General features: G+C 36.5%; 1 protein-coding gene across 10 annotated transcripts in view; it reads left to right on the top strand.

Annotated features, from left to right (window-relative positions):
* Positions 1–18,759, top strand: part of LOC18432871 (kinesin-like protein KIN-UA) — an 83,153-nt gene that overhangs the window by 39,492 nt on the left and 24,902 nt on the right. For all 10 annotated transcript variants that reach the window (XM_020666362.2, XM_020666361.2, XM_088872764.1 and 7 more), the window contains 5 exons: positions 8,144–8,269; positions 8,435–8,563; positions 8,864–8,996; positions 9,106–9,198; positions 18,462–18,587. In XM_020666362.2, coding sequence (XP_020522021.2) covers positions 8,144–8,269; positions 8,435–8,563; positions 8,864–8,996; positions 9,106–9,198; positions 18,462–18,587 — 607 coding nt within the window. The remainder of the gene's footprint in view (positions 1–8,143; positions 8,270–8,434; positions 8,564–8,863; positions 8,997–9,105; positions 9,199–18,461; positions 18,588–18,759) is intronic.

Raw genomic sequence — 18,759 nt, 5'->3', positions numbered from 1 at the left:
ATTTAAAAAGGGGGGCATGCCACCTTGTTAGAGAGAAAAGGTGGCACACCATATTTTAATAAACAAAAAGGGCTCCACGCCATTTTTTTAGGAAAAAGGAGGGGCACCCCCCATTCCAATCTTTTTATAATACAGTTTAAATTTTAAATTAAGCTAACATGGAAAATCTAATGAGATTTGGGTTCTTATATTTATGGCATATCTAGATCTAGTATCGATTTAAGTTTAATTTTAAACTTAAATATGAGATTTAGATAAAAGTTTAAATTTGATTGGCTTTATGTTTTAAATAGGAGGTGGATTGCGTCAAAGTGTAAAAGGATAAGGTTTCTAATCTTTCCACCCAAAATCATGATGGCTGATTTTTTAAATGGATGACTTTGATTAATCTCTCACTCCACAGATTTTCTAATTATCCTAAAATGTTTAGCTGGAAATTAGATAAAGAAATATGAGAAGGAATCTTATTCAAACTAGGAGAATGAATCCTAGTCAAATTAGGAAGCAGATTTCTTCTAGGTATCATTCTATTTAAAAACCAAGTTTGAACCTGTTTCAAACCATCACAAGATCTTTTCTCTCTCCCAAAGATCCTCTCTCTCTCTCTCACATCCCAAAAGTCTCTCCCTCTCACGCCCAAGAGTTTTCTTCACCATGCCACTTTTCTTTCCGCCTTTTCTCTCACATCTCTCTCTCTTATTTTTGGCCATCATGCCACCCTCTATCCAGCCTAGAGTGTCATGTACTCTCTCTTGTTTTATTTTGAGTAGTTTATTTTTGACGGAGAAGAAGAGAAGGAATTAAAAATATGTTTTCTGTATTTTTCTTAAAGAGTGAAGAGAGAAGCCTACCCTAGGGCCTAGTTTGTTCCCTTAGGGTTTCTATAAATCCTAGTTTATTTTTGAGCTCTCTAAAACCCTAGAGAATGTAGTATTCCTATTAAGCTTCCCTATCTTAGAATTTTTATCAACACCTTAAGGAGCAAAATGTGCTATTGATCAGGGAATCGGATGTGGGGTGTACTAAGTTCTTGTAGGGTAACTCGAGATATCTTCCTGTAAGTCTTTCCATTAGGTTTTATTTATTTTCAGTATTAGTTTTTATTTTCTGTAAATATTCAAGAACTTATTTTGTGCTAAGAACTGTAATAAAAGTTAGAATAAGCTCTTGGATAATTTGTATTTCTCTTGGCTGTGAAAATAAAGATCATAGGTTGTTTTTAAGGCATTGTTTTAAGGGAAAAGTTTATATAGAGCCGAGGCTCTAAACAATCAAATTCGAGCCTACCTCAAAAATTTCACTAGAATAGGTTGTTTTGACGCCCAAATATCCTCAAATTCATCATCTCAACATCAAGATGCATGGACATGAGAAGAAAATGGATTTCAAGTTTTGGAAATAGTATATTTTGTAACGCACTTTTGGACTGTCAATTTTCAAGATTTTCAAGTTTTCATAGATCTCTCGATCGACACTATTTTTGAAGCTTTAAACTTTATGAATAAAGATGGAAATATATTTTAAGGCTATCAAAAAGATTTCCAGTATTGAAACCATATTTCTTGACAGTATTTGAAGGTAGGCTCTAATTTGATTGTTTAGAGCCTAGGCTTTATACAAACTGCACCCTTGTTTTAATTTTCGAGCAATATATTGTGGAACATGTAAGTAGAATTCAGGTATTTGGAATAAAGTAAAAGAAATTTTTTGAATTTAATACCTTGAGTTCCACATAGCCACACCTTTCATCTCTCTCACTATATAGGCTGCTTCCTAGAATGCGACTGTGATGTGTCTTTGTTGTGCGTTGGTTGTTGAGACTTCAGCGTTTGCCTTCACAGGCTTGCAACCGCACACAGAATCCGTGCGGCTTCGTGGTTCTTCTCATCATCCTTGAGCATATCTTTGACCTTAATAAGGGATGACCTACTTTAACTTTTGTCGGTGGTGCCTATGCCTAGGGGTAAGGGTTTCTGATAGGACCTTGGGCCATACACTGCCTAACCTCAAGGCCAATCAACCAACACTTCATTGGAGTGTTGGTTGATGTGTCATTGCTGTGCGGTGGTTGTTGAGACTTTAGCCTTTGCCTTCATAGGCCCGCAACCGCACACAAGAATCCCTGCGGCTTCCTGGTTCTTCTCATCATTCTTGGGCATGTCTTCGACCTTAATAAGGGATGATATACTTTAGTCTTTGTTGGTGGTGCCCATGCCTAGGGGTAAGGGTTTCTGATAGGACCTTGGGCCATACACCGCCCAACCTCAAGGCCAATCAACCAACACTCCCACTGGAGTGTGAGCATCAATTATAAAGCATTTATTTGATATTGCTCTTGAATCTTTTAAAGGTTGCAAACCCTAACGTCTCCCACTTGGCCTTTGAAGGCCTTACAATCATTTTATCTCTCTCTTGCTCATAGTTCGAGTAGAGAGGTTTGGGTGCATCGCTCAAGCGTAGGCGGGTCTCTTCGGAGTTGGGTCCCTAAGTGGCATGTGCCCTCTTATGGGCCCTACTTTACTAAGTTGGGTGTCACCTGTCTCAAGAGGGAAGAGGCTAGAGAGGGAGAGTGGTGTGAAGGAGAGAGAGAGGCTAGAAAACTGATGGTGGCCATTTTATAGGCCCTCATGGCATAGGTTATGCCCTATTCCTTTAGGACTCAAATTTGACCACAGCACTTGTAGGTAATCTGTGAGTTGAAGAGAGAATTAAATCTGAGTCATCCATTCTTTAGATCACCTATCATGATCAATGAGGAATCCTAGAACCATTATCCCTCAGGTCCTTGATTTACATCTACTTCTATTTAAACTCTGATTAGAACTTCCATGATCTCATAAAATTTGGATTCTATCTCACATTGAAATAAATTTCAATTATTTTAGAAATCAGAAGTCAAGAGGAGAATCTATTTTAAATTATTTTCAAAACAGAAAAAATTTTCTATCTCAACAAGATCCCCAAGAAGATTTCCCAAAAACGTGGAGATTATGGGGCGCCCCACTGTGGGGCTTATAGCCCTTTCGAGGCACACTTCCCACTCCATGTGGTCCCCTCACATGTGGGGGACTAGGCCCTAGGCCCCCCCACATTGAGTTCTACTCAAATACATGCTCCTACAAAGTGTGCAGAATTCTCAAAACTGCCCTTCAAGGCTTTTTAATGGCTATTATATTTTAAAAATTGTGAAAATATGTAAAAATGATCGGAGCATAAAATAGTTGAAAAGCAATATTTTTGACATTCCAAAAATTCCAAATCACTTCTAAATAAAAACTAAAAGTGGATTGGTGCCAATAGGTCAAGAATAAGTGATATGTGAAGCACTCCACCTATGTTAGAATCCGTGATCCACGATCGTCTTATCAAACCAACACAATGGAAATCATAGACTATAGTCAATTGCAGGGGTGATTGATCCATTAAAGCTGACCCAGAAATGGTGGAACCACGAACCTAGTGTGTGGACGGTTCCTCCCCCCCCTCCCCCAAATGAGCAAGTCATATCTACGAGGTTGCACACATGCACATATTACTATAATACAAGGGGGAGACTCTTTAATAAGCATGTACACCATTCCCTCTCTATGGTGCTAATTCTTAGGATCCTACTGTGAAGTGTACGTATCGCACAATAGTTGTTGAGGATTTGGCTCTTGCCCGCATAGGCCCGCAACTGTATATGATAAGCATGTACACCATTCCCTCTCTCTGATATCAACAAGGGAAGACCCACTTTAACCCTCATCGGTGCGATAATGCCTATGCCTCGGGGTAAGGGCTTTTGACATGACCCTGGGCCATACACCGGCTAATCTTAAGGTTAGTGATGGAGTGAAGAATTATCTTTATTTTCTATTTTTAGTCAATTTCAAGGGATGTATATTATAGTTTTAATTTTAGAGTTTATTTATGAGGATTTTAGTTTTTAGAAATTCTAGGGCTTTTATAGATTTTTTACTTATTTCATGAGTACTATTCATATTCACGAGAACTGTTCATGGATACTATTCACAGGGGTAAAACTGTCATTATGAAATTTATAGATCAGTTAGGATCTTTTGGTCAAAAGTTAATTGTATAGACAAATATTGTTCAAAGCAATAATTTTTCAATATAAATAAGGGTATGGATGGACTGTAGAGTCATTCATGTATTCCTCTTTAAAAAACGAAAGACTTTGTGTTGTAAAAGACGACTAAGGCTTGAGCCTAGGTGGGAGAAGGCCTTAGGGTTTTTCCAAAATTGTTTGTGTTAAGGTGCTTGTTGCTGATTTTTTTATGTTTCTTGAAGTTCTCTTGCATTATGTGGTATCTGAGCCTACGATGTACATGGAAATTACTGTAGCAAGTATGGAAGGTACTGCAGCATGTATGGAGTTACTGTAGCACCACGTTTTTTGGTGCCCTAGGTCAACAACAAACAGGAGAAGTTATAGTGGGATTTAGAGTTTGCTGATTTTAGCCAAAGTTTTACCATAACAACCTAGATCTTGCTGATTTCAGCAATATTAGTTGATTATTTGCTTAAGGTTTGTGATTTCGACGAACTTAGGGTAGCGAGAAGGGCCGTAGAAGGGGGCTGTCGTAGATCTACTCTGTGATCCCAGAGTTGATAGACTTGAGGAACTTGAAAGGCAAGTACAGCAGCTTGCGCAGCAGTTCCCGAGCCTCAATAATGGGCAAGACGGTGATTTTTCAGCCCAAGAGGATCTCAAGTACATGCCTTTTCATTTTTGCGCTCTGTGTGGGGAGTCAAGTGATGATGCTATATAAGGCCTAGACGTGGGGACCATCACTCCAATTTGATTTGGTGGGTGGGATTCTTGATTTTGTCACTGATCGTATCGATAATCAGCAGGATGTAGATTGAGATTTTCCACCAATCTTTGACGCATACTTAGATGGAGAACAAGGTTTCTTAGGAGATCTGATCTATGATAAGCATTAAGATGATGATAAAGAGATTTCGAAAGAAGGTGAAGAATATGGAGAGAAAGCAACGAGAGAACTGATCCAAATCATGGCCTTTGAAGATCTCATTAGTATTGAAGAGGTGGAACATTCAAGAGATTTAGGGCATTGGAATCAAAGTAGTGAAGTGACAGCATGGTCGATTCACAATCTATAAATTGTGGTCATAATTCCTCAATATACATATCAGAATCGGTTGCTTGAGGAATTATTTTTACCACGAATAATCTTTTAGCCATCAAAGAAAAAGGTTGAAGAAGGTGGTTTTGATGCTAATTTCATCTTAACACACTTCAAAACTCGAGGATGAGTTTTCTCCAACCAGGGGAGAATGATGGAGGGAAAACATTATCTTTATTTTATGTTTTTATTCAATTTCGTGGGGTGTATATTGTAGTTTAGTTTTATGGTTTATTTCTAGGTTTTTAGTTTTTAGAAATTCGAGGGCTTTTATAGATTTTTTATTAATTTTATGAGTACTATTCACAAGTGCTATTCATGAGTACAGTTCATGGGTACTATTCACAGGGATAAAATTGTCATTACGAAATTTATACTTAAGCTATGACCTTTTGGTCAAAAGTTAATTGTATGGCCAAATAATGTCCAAAACAATAATTTTCCAATATAAATAAGGGTAGGGATGGGCTGGAAAGTCATTCATGTATTCTTCTTTAAGAAAAGTACGACTTTGTGTTGTAAAAGAAGCCTAAGGGTTGAGCACTAGGTGGGAGAAAGCCTTAGTGTTTCTCCAAAATTGCTTATGTTAAGGTGCTTCTTGTTGATTTTTCTATGTTTCTTCGAGTCCTCCTGCATCAGTTAGTCAACCAACATCCCACTGGAGCGTGAACATCCGCTATAAAGTATTTATTTTTAAATGCTCCCAAGGCCTTTAAAGGCTACTAACGCCAACATTAACATGACATCTGACATCCACAAATCAGTATCTCATATTTTAGGGCAAACTTGTTAGTCTTTGGTTATGAGTTCTCTCTCCTTGACTATTGGATACTTTAAAAGGGATTTAACACCTTGCAATATGCCTTTGCAATGTTCTTGGTACTTTTGGATGAGCAGATCAATGATCATCTGCTTGAACTCCTTGGTAAGTTGCGTGGGTACTGCAAAGAGATTTATGATGGACAATACAAGCTCACAATGTTATTGTTTATAGATTATGAACAAAATTAGGATTGCATGTGTACAAAAAGAGTAAAGGATGACTTAAAGACACTCCCAATCTACTAGTGACTGCTTTTCCTAAAACGAGTGAAAGAAAATAACTTTGAACATGCACATCTAGATATTTGGTTACAAGCAGAAAACTTAAATTGTATAATAAATTAAACAATATATTCGGCATAATCGGATCTGTGGGACAGGTTCGACTGTTTATTAAATATGTATTGTTCCCCATCGTTTTGTTTAGTACAATGTTTTTAACTCATGGATTTGCTGAGGATTCCTCCAAGACTAATTGGCCGGGCACCTGGGTAAGTGTTGTGGTGTATCATGAGACTCACCCAAGTCACGACTTTTCCTGTTATTATCTATAGATTTGGCTGGGTCTTATAGAGACTCGGTCGAGTTGATTCATTATGACTCAATTAGGGAGCATGGCTAGTTCTGAGCCAAGTCAAAACTTTGAAAAATTGGTTTTATATAGTTCTAATGTTTATGCTGCTTTGGTTTTCTTAAAGAAATCTGTAGTCATAGTCAAAGTTATCATGTATGCCAGATTTGCAACATTCTTATGTATTAATCAACATTACTCTTTCCTCTTTTGACTATTTCTGAACTCAAGGTTTTTATTTATTGAAAATCATGTGGTTCTAGAAACATATATGCATTTTTTGCATCTAGCGATCAGAGCAGTTTTGATACTTTAATCAACATTTCTATTGCGTTAATTTGTTGGCTCTAGAAATGGTGTGCACAGAGGCATTCGGTTGTAGTTTCTTCACAATCATGCCCTACCCAATTGATAGCTTAATAATGCCCTAGGTGTCTCCATTTCATGAAGTGAAGAACAGGCTGGGGGCCTTTGACTGAGGCAATCTCAACATTAGTTGCTGGGATCTCTGACATGGGTAGCGATTCTGCCCTCAGAGCGTGATATTGCACTCCCTCAGTGAGATCGTGGTCCATCTGTGACCTCATGTTGGGGGACCGCAATCGCCATTAGATTTTTCGTTGTACTAGAAACTATAAAAGGCTAGCTTCTTTGTCTGCCTGGCATTGTGAAATGTGGTCTCTGACTGAGGAAATCTTAACATTAGTTACTGGGCTCTCTGACATGGGTAGCGATTCTGCCCTGAGAATGTGGTGATTTTGCACTCCTGCAGTGAGATCATGGTCCAGTGGCGATCTCATGTTGGGGGACCGCAATCCCCACTAGATTTTTCATTGTGCTAGAAATTATAAATGGGCAAATGGCTAGCTTCTTTGTCTGCCTGGCATTGTGAAATGTGATGTTTCTATATGTCCCTTTGCTTGTGCTCCTCATACAAAGCATGTGATAATTTGATTTGCGAATTAACTAGGATGATGTATATTTAACATATGAGTTCAATATTTTGGTTACGGTTATGTATTATAAATCTATTGGTGACTAGTGTCCATTTTAGTGTATTAGTAATCTATGTATATTGCGTCTTCGACACTCTTTCTGCTTCAAATTGCTTCATTCAATATTTAGTTGTACCTTCCAGAGCTCTGCTTATGGCCTGGGTAAGGGGTACGCCCTAAAGGACATGGAGTAAGGGGTTGGCCCAAAAGAATATAGTTGGAAGTAGTAAAAAAAGATATGGCGACTTATTGCCTCATTGAGGGTATGACCCTTGATAGAGTAGAATGACGGACTATGATTCGTGTAGCCGACCCCAAGTAGTTGGGAAAAGGCTTTGATGATGGTGACGGTGATGACCTTTCAGAGCTCTCCTTGCAAAAGGATCTAAAAATTTTGAAGTTATGAACAAAGTTATATTTGTTCCTTTTGCTATTATGTCTCAATTTTCCATTGATACATCTAACCTTTGTGATATTAGCTGCTGCCATTTGTCAAGGTTTACTGTAATTGCTATTATGTAGTTTCTATTTTTGTTCTCAAGGGATTTGAGCTGGGTAGAGAATTAGTATTAACACTAAGTGAATTTACATGCCACGTTCAGTTTGAAGAACAAGGAGAGTTAATTGAGCTCAGAAAGCAGGTCAAAGAACTATATGGGCATCATGAATATGCAACAAGTGAACTTCAATCCTTACAAAGAGAAAATGAGGAGCTGTCTAATGGAAAGGTATGGATGTACGATATTCAGTTTTAGAGCGTGCTTATTGGTGTCAAATAAATGGAACTTCATAATTTGAGAGAAATATTGTGTCGAATAATGTATTGAAATCTTCTCCTTGCTTTTGATAATGGATTTTATCTTTACGTGGTTCGGTTCCTTTTGTGGGTGAAGTTGAAACTGATTGAAGAACTCAATACCTTGCGGCAAAAATTGAAAGATGAAGAGATTGAAAGGAAAAAGGTGGAAGTTGAGTTCCTTAAAATAAAGCGCGTCTCAGATACAAACATTGACCTTCTTGAGGTACTTGCATTATTGTGATCTGACTTCTGAAATAAGTCGAACTTCTTTTCAAGAATAAGGCCGAAATATAGGCACTTGCATCAGAAGATTGCTCATCCATTACTATACTTGAACTCTTCTACAATGTCTCACACTATTGATGGAGAAAGTGATGAAACTTCAATCGTATTGTTTGTGCCCATGAATATTTTAGACTTTATCTGCAACAGCTTGTGCTATTGCATGTAATAAACCATTGCCTGATTTCTTTGTAGTAATAGTTGATTTAGATTTTTGTATATTGGCTATTGACTGGCTCAGAAAACCCAAATCCCGGAGAAATTAGATAGAGTGGCATTAGGTGAAGATAAATCCTTAAGTTTTCTGATGTCAAATCAAGTGAAGGGAAGTATGTCTGGCCAAAGGACTACTATTTCTAAAATATTTGAAGAAGGTACTGCTCTTCTCCTTTTCCCTTATAAAGATGCATGTTTGTATCAATTGAATTTGCAGACTCATATAAGTAACTTTGGCATTAAGTTTTATGTCACCACTACATGCAGTTGGTCTACCAAACGTGTTGGCTCTGTTGAAATCAGAAGAACTGGATGTACAAATTCATGCTGTTAAAGTCGTTGCTAATCTTGCCGCTGAAGGTATCTTCAAAGAAGAGACTTGGTGCTTTGTTTTTTGCAAAGTCTGTATCTGTTATTAATTCTCTTTTTATGTACATTCTAAGTTAGATTTTCAGTTGACATTTGCTTCCTTGGTGAAGTGATGGATAACGATGCGAACACACTCTATATATGTAGAACCTGACATATCTGACAGTGATGTTGAAACCTAAACATATCACACTGACATTGACTGTAATTAAGAAATTGATATCACAAGGCACACTTATTGATGTAGACCACTATCATGATAGAGTTTATATTGAACTTTGCATGTCTTGAGAGTATATGGTTGAAGCCTAGACAGAGGTAAATTGAAAAAAATTTAGAGGTAACCAGGTTACATCCATACACCCTAAAGAATAGAACTATAAGGATCTAGCTGTTCCTTTTGTAGTAAGGCCCACTCAGTTAGTACAAGGACCCAAATAAAGAGCAAGATCATATGCACTTGCAATTAAAAGTATTTTTTATGCATGCTTAGTGTTTTTATTTCATGGAAGTTATTTAACACATGCTTACCAACAATTCAATTTATACATATTAAATTATGCAAAGCCATATGTTATTTTTATCATGTGCTTACCAACAATGCAGTTTCTGCATACGAAATTATGCAAAGCCATATGTTATTTTTATTGTTTTGTTTTTTTAGCTTTCAAGCTATCATGTCATGCAAGAATCATATATAGAAAAAAAAAGAAAAAATTTAGCATGAAATAGCTCTAAATAAAACCACTTTCTCGTTATGCACAAGCAAATGAAACATAAAATTCAGCATTTATGATTTCTACAATTGTCGTGCATGTGCATGCATCCTCAACATGCAATCCTTAAAATAAATCATGATCTCATATTACAAAGTTAATCAAAGAGATAAAATCTAGCAACTTAAAGTCTTAAGTAGTGCAGCCCTAATTATCAATTACTGTTGCCGTAGTTATGGTTTTCTAGATAGTATGAATCCTACATGTTTGGATTTTTGTTTTCTTATGTAAGCTCAAAAATTAGAATTAAGGTTTTCTAGGTCTCTGGTTTATGACCAGATCAATCAAATGTCATTGAGATGCAGTTTTACTACTGAATAGAAATATATTTAGAAGCTTGTTGTATCTTCAAATTTGAATATGAAAATAAGTGTTAGTCAACTCGTCTCAAAAAAATATGAAAATAAGTGCTCTAAAAATGGCCGATCAGGATCAGAATCATTCGATCCGGATCGAAATCACTTGATCCGAATGGGGAATCGTCTTAGACAATCCGGTTCCCGTAATATATCGAGAACTGGCCATGCACCTCCTAAAACCAGGTGGTTCAAGCTGTTCTATATAGGTTCTCTTATAATACAAGTCGATTTTATTAGAAAACCAGTACAGAACGGATCCACCTTTCTATTTTTTATATATTTTTAGTTCTTATTTTCTGAAATTGTTTTTGTCTAAAGAAGAGAACTCATGTGGCCCACCCACTTTTCCTTGCTAGGCGTCTTGTACTGTTCTGCTCACTAAACGTGTCACTCTTCCACCCTATTTATAGCCATGTAACCCCCCTTGCGGTTCATACATTTGCGATGTGGGACTAAATGTCCCCTTGGTGTTTTAAAATCTCATAATCAAGTTTCATTATTTGCATCAAGTTTTCATATGGCCTCATTCTTCAAGCGTCTTTTGTTTTTTTTTTTTTAAATTGTCTCATTCTTCAAGCTTTTTTTATGAAAATGTAAGACACGAAACCCAATTCAAAGTAGTATTTTGTAACTTAATAGAAGGATATAAAACACAAACTAAATGACCTTTTTTACCATGTATGAGATGTTAAAAATAGCACAAACCAATGTAGGTTAGCACAATTTTCAAAAAGTCTGAAAAGTCCAAAAATAAAATTAAAAAGATTAATTTATCTAAAATCCCAAAAATAATTGATTTTTTCCTAAAAATCTCAAAAAAATTAAATTTTCAACTCATACTTTGAAAAGGTATGTGATAATTATGGAAGTTAAAGCGAAATATCATTATTGAAATGGAAAACACAAACCAATGTATGTTTAAAATTGTAAAACATAAACATAATAGGCATGGCTCATCAACATTCAACCAATAACACAAGAGAAAGCATTAAAAAAGAAAAATAACAAATAAAAAATTAGTGGAAAAAACAAGGGGATTCACTAGGAACTATTTATATACTACATTATTTTGATTTTATTAAACATGGTGGTTCTTCTACAGAGAGGCCAACAATTGTTGACTGTGAAATGACTGTTAGACATATTTTTAGCATTTAGGAATTTTTGGTGAAGTAATGAAAAACCATAATGCAACACCTCCATTTTTTCTGGAAGTATAAAAAATTACATTTTAAGAAATTTTAGTGATTTTTTTGAAAATCTTTAAGGCCAATCTGGCTGAATCTTCAATGTGGATCACCGATCCGCCGATCCGACCCGATTTTTGGGATGGCCGATTGGAATCGCCGATCTGTTTTTTAAAACCTTGATGAAAATAGAAGAGAATTATGACTGAAAGGGAAATGCTTCAACAGATTACTAACCTCTCTTTTGACTTTTTTATTATCTTCTAATTATTTAATTTCTATTCAAATTTATAGATGTTGAAATAACTGTATTTTACCATTCATACAACATTAATGACGAAAAGCCATCCAAAGATTTGGCAGAGGCACCTAGGGCTGGTATCAGTGCACCTTACTATTTATATTAAGTCCATACTAATTACGATTGTCATTTCTATAAAGAGAAACCAACAAGCAAAATACTTCAGATTGTGTAAGTAAATTGACGATATTCAACATCTTATTATGACAAATGATGAGCTCATGCTTTGGAGAGCTAGGTTTTGGGCGTCACACTTCAATCCATAAAGGACGGAACCTAGGATTTAGTCCACCTCCTCTCTCCTCTCGTTGATGGCTCCAACTCACGTTAGCATTGTGAGATGTTGAGACCTATTTCCTTATTTGTAATAAGTCGCAAAGACATCTACACAAGTTCCCCTTTCCTTCTGGGAAAATACATTTACGTGGAAGTAAGTGTCACCTACCTAGAAATTAGTGTATTTGTCAAACCTCTTGAATCTCATAATCAAGATCCATCATCAGTCTCAAGATCTTGGCAGACTCAATATCTGCTGCCCTGTTAAGTTGCCACTGTGATCCCACCTTTTTACGTTGACTTTGGCATTGACAATCTTACAAATGACAAGGGATGGTCCTCAACTCACTCGTCCACGTATATGTGCAAAGTGCTTCTCACAGTTTCGTTCAGTCTTGAACATGATTTGCAGGAATTCCTAATTGACTCGGTAAAACACCAATCCCGGTTGCACCTTTAAATCCTTTTTATTTTTATTTTTATTATTTATTTATTTTTTTATTTCTCTGTCACCCCCAAGAAGCTCGAAAACAGCCAAATACTGGAAATGCCCATGTGAGAGAAATCATAAAATCCCAGAAATATAATAATCAAATAGAATGAAATTTAACAAATCCAGAGTATTTTGATACTGGAGTGAGATTACTAAAATTTCTATTTGTATTAAGAATTTTTTTTTTAAAAACATTTTGGATTTCTAGCATGGTTATAATTGACTCTAGGTCTCTAGCTCCTCTGGAAAACCATTTTAATGACTCGGGGGCTTGGATGGACCAATGTGCATGTTCTTTTACATTGTAAAAATATATGACACAGCTATTTTCTTCTAGTGCACAATCTCCATCCAAACTGGTGGCACTATGTCCAATCCAGTCTTAGTGTGACGTCTTAGCAATGTACACTCACTATTACGAAACTCCCGCATCTGTCATGCTATGCAATCTATGTTCTATTCGCATAGAATCAAAGTAATAGTTTTCCCTTCTAGCTAAACATTCAGCCCTAGAATCCTAAGGTTGTAAAAATTAGCATGTAGCATTGGTTGCTGGGACTGTGCATGCCCAGTACTCAAGCTAGAAGGCATGAGCAGTCACCCAACTCCAGCCCAAGCTTTCACTTGCCCACATTTGTGAGTTGCACATGTCACATTATCGAGTCCCAAAACATGGTGAGGTGTTCATCTAAGCCTCCTAAAGGCATCCTTTTACATGTAGGGTCGATTGTAAAAAATTATCAACCACAACATTGTAGTCTAAGGAAATTATAGAAAACAGGATATATACCGGTTAATTCCTATGGCCCACTCCATTGGATAGTACTTAGTCCAAGGTCAACTGTTCATAACCATGGGAATAAAGAATGCACATCCATAAATGCATGCAATATCCATAGTTAGGATAACAAGACACTTTTATTACATTCGACTTTGAATGGTTCAAAGTTGGGAGTTTTCAGCAGAAAAGAAGAGAGGAAAAAACCTAAGCAAATGGCTTTGAAGGCCACAAACTTCCAACATGACCAAAAAGTTTCAGATGACCTTAAAAGTATAGAAACTTTGGAGATGCAAAGAAAGGGACCTAGGATCATTGTTCTGTAGCCATCTTACCCTGGGTCAGGTAAGATATGTCTTGTGGAGAATCAAATACAATAACTTCAAATACTTGATAAAAGTTCACATTGTTATTTTCATGTTTTAAGATTTTCTTCATATGCTAATATCTTAATATATTCTTCATATGCTAAAATCTCTGAGTCTTCAGTATGCATCAGCACTGAACCATTTTATGTGGCAGTAAGATATTAGTTGTAAAATGTCCCACTTGTTCTTTAGAATCTTTTCTTAATTGTGTGTGTATGTATGTTAACTTGAAATGCTTCATAAAAAATCGCATTGTTATTTTCATGTTTCAAGATATTCTTCTTATGCTAAAATCTTAAGGTATTCGTCATGATGCAAATCGCATCCAAGATGTTTATTTTCTTATTTATTTATTTTTTAAAAGACTTGATTTTTAGGAATGTGGGTAAATTTTTTACCTTTATGGGGGATGTGGTTGGGCTTATTTAATTATTTTTATGATTGTTAGGATTTATTTTGAGGGATATTCATATTGAAGTTAAAAAGGGATGCTTATTTAAGATTAATGTAGGAGGCTTTCCTAGTTTCTAGGATTTCATGGTCCTATTTTGATGGGGATTATTAGCTAAGTTAGAAAGAATAGATGGGTAGGGGGATTGGTTACGTGAGGGGCAGAGAGTTCCTAGAAAAGAGGATTTAGGATCGAGAAAATAAGAAAGTTTGGGAAAGGGGGTGATTTACATGATTTAGGGAGAGATATTCATGGGGAGTTACATGAGGAGAGGGAGTGTGTTTAACCCGAGAGAGAGAGAGAGAGAGAGAGAGAGAGAGAGAGAGAGAGAGAGAGAGAGAGAGAGTATATCTTAGGATATTTTCAGTATTTTGTTTTTTTCTTTTTTATTGCTTGTATTAGAAGAAGGGGGAGTCCCTCTTGAGGAAGACTTGGATATTTTTTGTAGAGAGTTTTTATGAATGAAGAAAAAAGAACTTCTTCTTCCCATGACTTAATTCACAATCACTTTATTCCTTCCATTATTGTCGAATTTTTACTTATGCAAGATTGAAAGAAGGCCAAATTTAATTTCTCGGGCTCCTTTTGCATCATTTGGTATCAAAACATGGTTAAAAAAGGGTTAGCAACTGTAATGGCTGGTCGTGGGGGTCGCAACTGTAGGAATGTCGAGCATGACCAAATATACAAGAAAATCGACAACTTAACGGAGATGATTGAAGAGTTGTTGCATAAAGAAAGATCGAAACAACGCGCATCGAACATGATGAGATCTACGGTGTTAGATCCATATTGTGTGAGTTCTTGTGGAGATCAACGTAAATTAGAACGTGAACCTGAGCGGGAATGGCCTGATGTTATACTTGATTGCACTTATGGGTTTGATGCACGACGGAATGGATGGGAGCATGAATGTAGAGAAAAGTTGGATAACCTACAACCCCAAAGTCAATGTGATTGGCATAGGGTAGTAGACCAAAATCAGTGTAGAGACGTGCAGAAAAAGAATTATGCCACATCCTGTTCCACCCCTAGAACAGGAATATTCCAGGCTAAGAGATTGACACCTCCAACCAAGGGAACTATTATCCCTACTACGAAACTTCGACCTAAGCATCACACAATTAAACAGACAAAGGTATGTATTTCTTAATCAAAGAAAATGTTAAATGTCACTAGGGGGGTTGATGCATTAATAGATGCAAGAAACCTTAAATCTAGCGAGGAAAGAGTAGATGTATTTGTAGATCAAACTGCTGAAATAGTTTTATTCATGGAAGGATAGAGGATTTTAAATTTAATAATGACGAAATTCTGCATTGTATAATCAGATGTAAATTTTAACTTTTAATACTATCTCTATTGAAGTCAATGTTGAATTTTCAAGTGAATCACTTCTACTGAACATGGAAGAGCATCCCATGTGATCAAAGGGATTTGGGATTAGATGAGAAAGCAAAAGCAGTGGCTTTGATCAAAACAAAGTGTTGGTGGTTAGACATGAACCATCGTTGTTATTGTTGAACAAGGAGATTCCACCCAAGTCTTCTAAAGAGGAGGGTGTGGCTCTACTCTGAATCCGACAACCTACAAAGAAAAATGATATTGCTGATAGTACTCGTATTGGTGTTGTTTCTCTCAATGTCTTTTCTGAATCTGTGGGGCTATGGGAGATGCACACTAAGGAACTAAAGGTGTTTTCAATTTGGTTCCTTGATAATGGCTTTGATATAAGTAATATCCATCTAGAAGTTGATATTGATGTTCCAATGGTGAAAGAAATGTTGAGTCAATGTTTTGTTTTGAGTGGAGGATTCTGATCTTGATGAACAAAGTTTGGACTGAAAGACACTATGGGTTGAGCGTAGGACTTATCTTAGTCCACTTCAAAATTCATGGCCGAATTTTCTCAAATTTCTTTGATAATGGGTCGTAATGTTTGAGGGAGATGGAGGCCCATGGTTTTCAACTTTCTTATTCTGCTCTTGCCAGTGTTTATGCATTAGAGTGACACAACTGATATATGGAGAGTATAAGTGCTATAAGTGCCATTATGGAAATCCATACTAAAGCTTTGAGGTGTGGATTCATTAGTGACCTTAGAGTGGCGCAATAGGCATATAGAGAGTATAAGTGCCATTATGCAAATCCACACTAAAGCTTTGAGGTGTGGATTCATTAGTGACCCTCACATTGCCAATGCACTTTTATCACCCCTTTGCATTATTGGTAAGCTCCATACTGCAAACTTCATGGTTGATTCCATGAATTACAATGGCAATGATTTTTGTGAAATGGTTTTTATTGGAGTCCTCAAAGAAGGCATAGGACATGGCATCTTGAATTTCTTTGTTCTTGTGCTTTGCCATAATTTTAGACCCTATCATTTTGCCCTCTTTGTTGTTAACAGTGCATGCATGTGCTTGAACTCGAGAGATTCAGCCTTGAGTGTTCAAGTTCATGGGTTAGGTGTTAAGTGGGGCTTAGATTTAGAATTGCACTTTGTGTTGGCTCTGGTTTGTTGGGGAATGCACAATTTTCTTCAAGAATTGGCAAGATAGAGGTGTTCTTACATGAGGCTTTACGATAGTAGCTTGTTTTGTCTATGATCATGGAGAAAGAGCTCTGAATTTTGTTTCAAATTTCATGGGCTTAAGCTTGACATTGAGTGAGCCAAGTTTTGTTAGTTTTTTTTGGCATCTGCAGCTCTTGTCATTCTTGAACATGTAAAGAAAGCCCAAGCTCTCATGCTGAATTTGAGACGTCAAGCAGGGTTTGAGTTAGATAAGGAAGACATGATTGTATGCATAAGTCTATGTTGCAGTTTCACTAATATTTTGCATTTTACTTTCAGTTTTGAGGCCCTACCTTTCTTCCTTGCACTCAAAGACAGTACAACTAAGCCTTGAAGCTGTAGTCATAGCAATTGCCAAATTCTTGGGCACACCAGATGAATCATTTGTCGAGCTCGATGATGTTTGGGGCTATGCAATTGCGACTTTTCCATTAGTTATCGGCATCATCATCAAGCATGGAGCTCACTTCCTAAGAGCTTTTTGGGAATTTGTAATGTTCACAACTTTTGCTGAAATTGTGGAGTTAGTATTTGCTTATTTCTTAGGCCAATCTTTCGGGACCAGAGTTGGGAGATAGCTCATTTAGTCAGAAATGAAACTTTATTGGTGGGAACTAATTCTTCTTCTTCAGTTAGGACAATCAATTTGAACTCTTAGTTAGCAATGCATTTCCCATTGAATATATCAAATGGATGACCATCGGAGATGCATCCAGGTCATTCAGTCTCATGGCTCACAAAGAACAATTGCATAGAGATGTAGGGCTTCACCTTCAACTAATAGAGGGTGAAGATGCAATAGGAAAAACTTGAGATGAGTTTTTTTCCTACCCGGAGAGTATGATGCAAATCGCATCCGGGATGTTTTTTTATGTATTTATTTATTTTTTAAAAGAATTAATTTTTAGGGACGTGGGTTTACTTTTTATCTTTATAGGGGGTGTGGTTGGACTTATTTATTTGTTTTTATGGTTGTTGGGATTAATTTTGAGGGATATACATATAGGGGTTAAAAAGGGGTTTCTATTTTATGTTATGGCAGTTTTAAAGGATTTTAGTTGATTTAAGATTAGCGTAGGAAGCTTTCCTAGTTTTTAGGATTTCATGTTCCTATTTTGATGGGGATTGTTAGCTAAGTTAGAAAGAGTAGATGGGTAGGGGGATTGGTTACGTGGGGCAAAAAGCCAAAATAAGTAATTCTTATAAGTTACAGAGTTCCTAGAAAAGAGGATCTAGGGGAGACAAGATAGCCAAGTATGGAAAAGAGAGTGATATACATGATTTAGGGAGATATAGTCACGGGGAGTTACGTGGGAGAGAGAGAGAGAGAGAGAGAGAGAGAGAGAGAGTTATGTGTGTGTGTTTTTGTGTTTTGGGGGGGGGGAAGAGAGAGGAGGAGAAAATCTCATGCTTTGATGCATGAGCCCACATTCTCAAATGTACATAAAAGTCAAAAATATTTATTTTCATTTCTCCTTTCTCTTGCTCTTGACTTTTATAGGAAACAAACTTTGGTCTTGCAGTCTCAAAAATCTAGTCGCAAGGTTTGGACAAATATCCCAGGAATGTGAGCTAGAGTAAATTCTTGGCATTATCTGGAATCTTAATTGATAGGTAGTTCATTATTTTTTACAATGAGAAGTGTCGAGGTAATCTTAGAGATTAATACTTGTGTGTTTCTGTTTTACAGATTTTAATCAAGAAAAAATTGTTGAGGAAGGAGGCCTGGATGCACTTCTCATGCTTCTAGAATCATCAAAGAATGAGACAATTTTGCGAGTTGCTTCTGGTGCTATTGCCAACTTGGCTATGACTGGTATAAATGCACAAAACATGTTTACTATTCAATAGTTAATAAAAGTTAGTACCTTGATAATTGGTTTCCATGGGAAATGTAGTTTATTATTTTTCTTCCACTTGTACATGTACATAATGAAATACCCTTGGTCCAGAAAGCTTTTCTCTTGTTTGCAATTGTGAATTCTTGA

This window comes from Amborella trichopoda, chromosome 7, assembly GCF_054954075.1.
Source record: "Amborella trichopoda isolate Santa Cruz 75 chromosome 7, AtrichopodaSantaCruz75HAP2 v2.0, whole genome shotgun sequence".
Lineage (NCBI taxonomy): Eukaryota > Viridiplantae > Streptophyta > Magnoliopsida > Amborellales > Amborellaceae > Amborella > Amborella trichopoda.
This window is presented reverse-complemented; position numbering and strand designations above follow the sequence as displayed.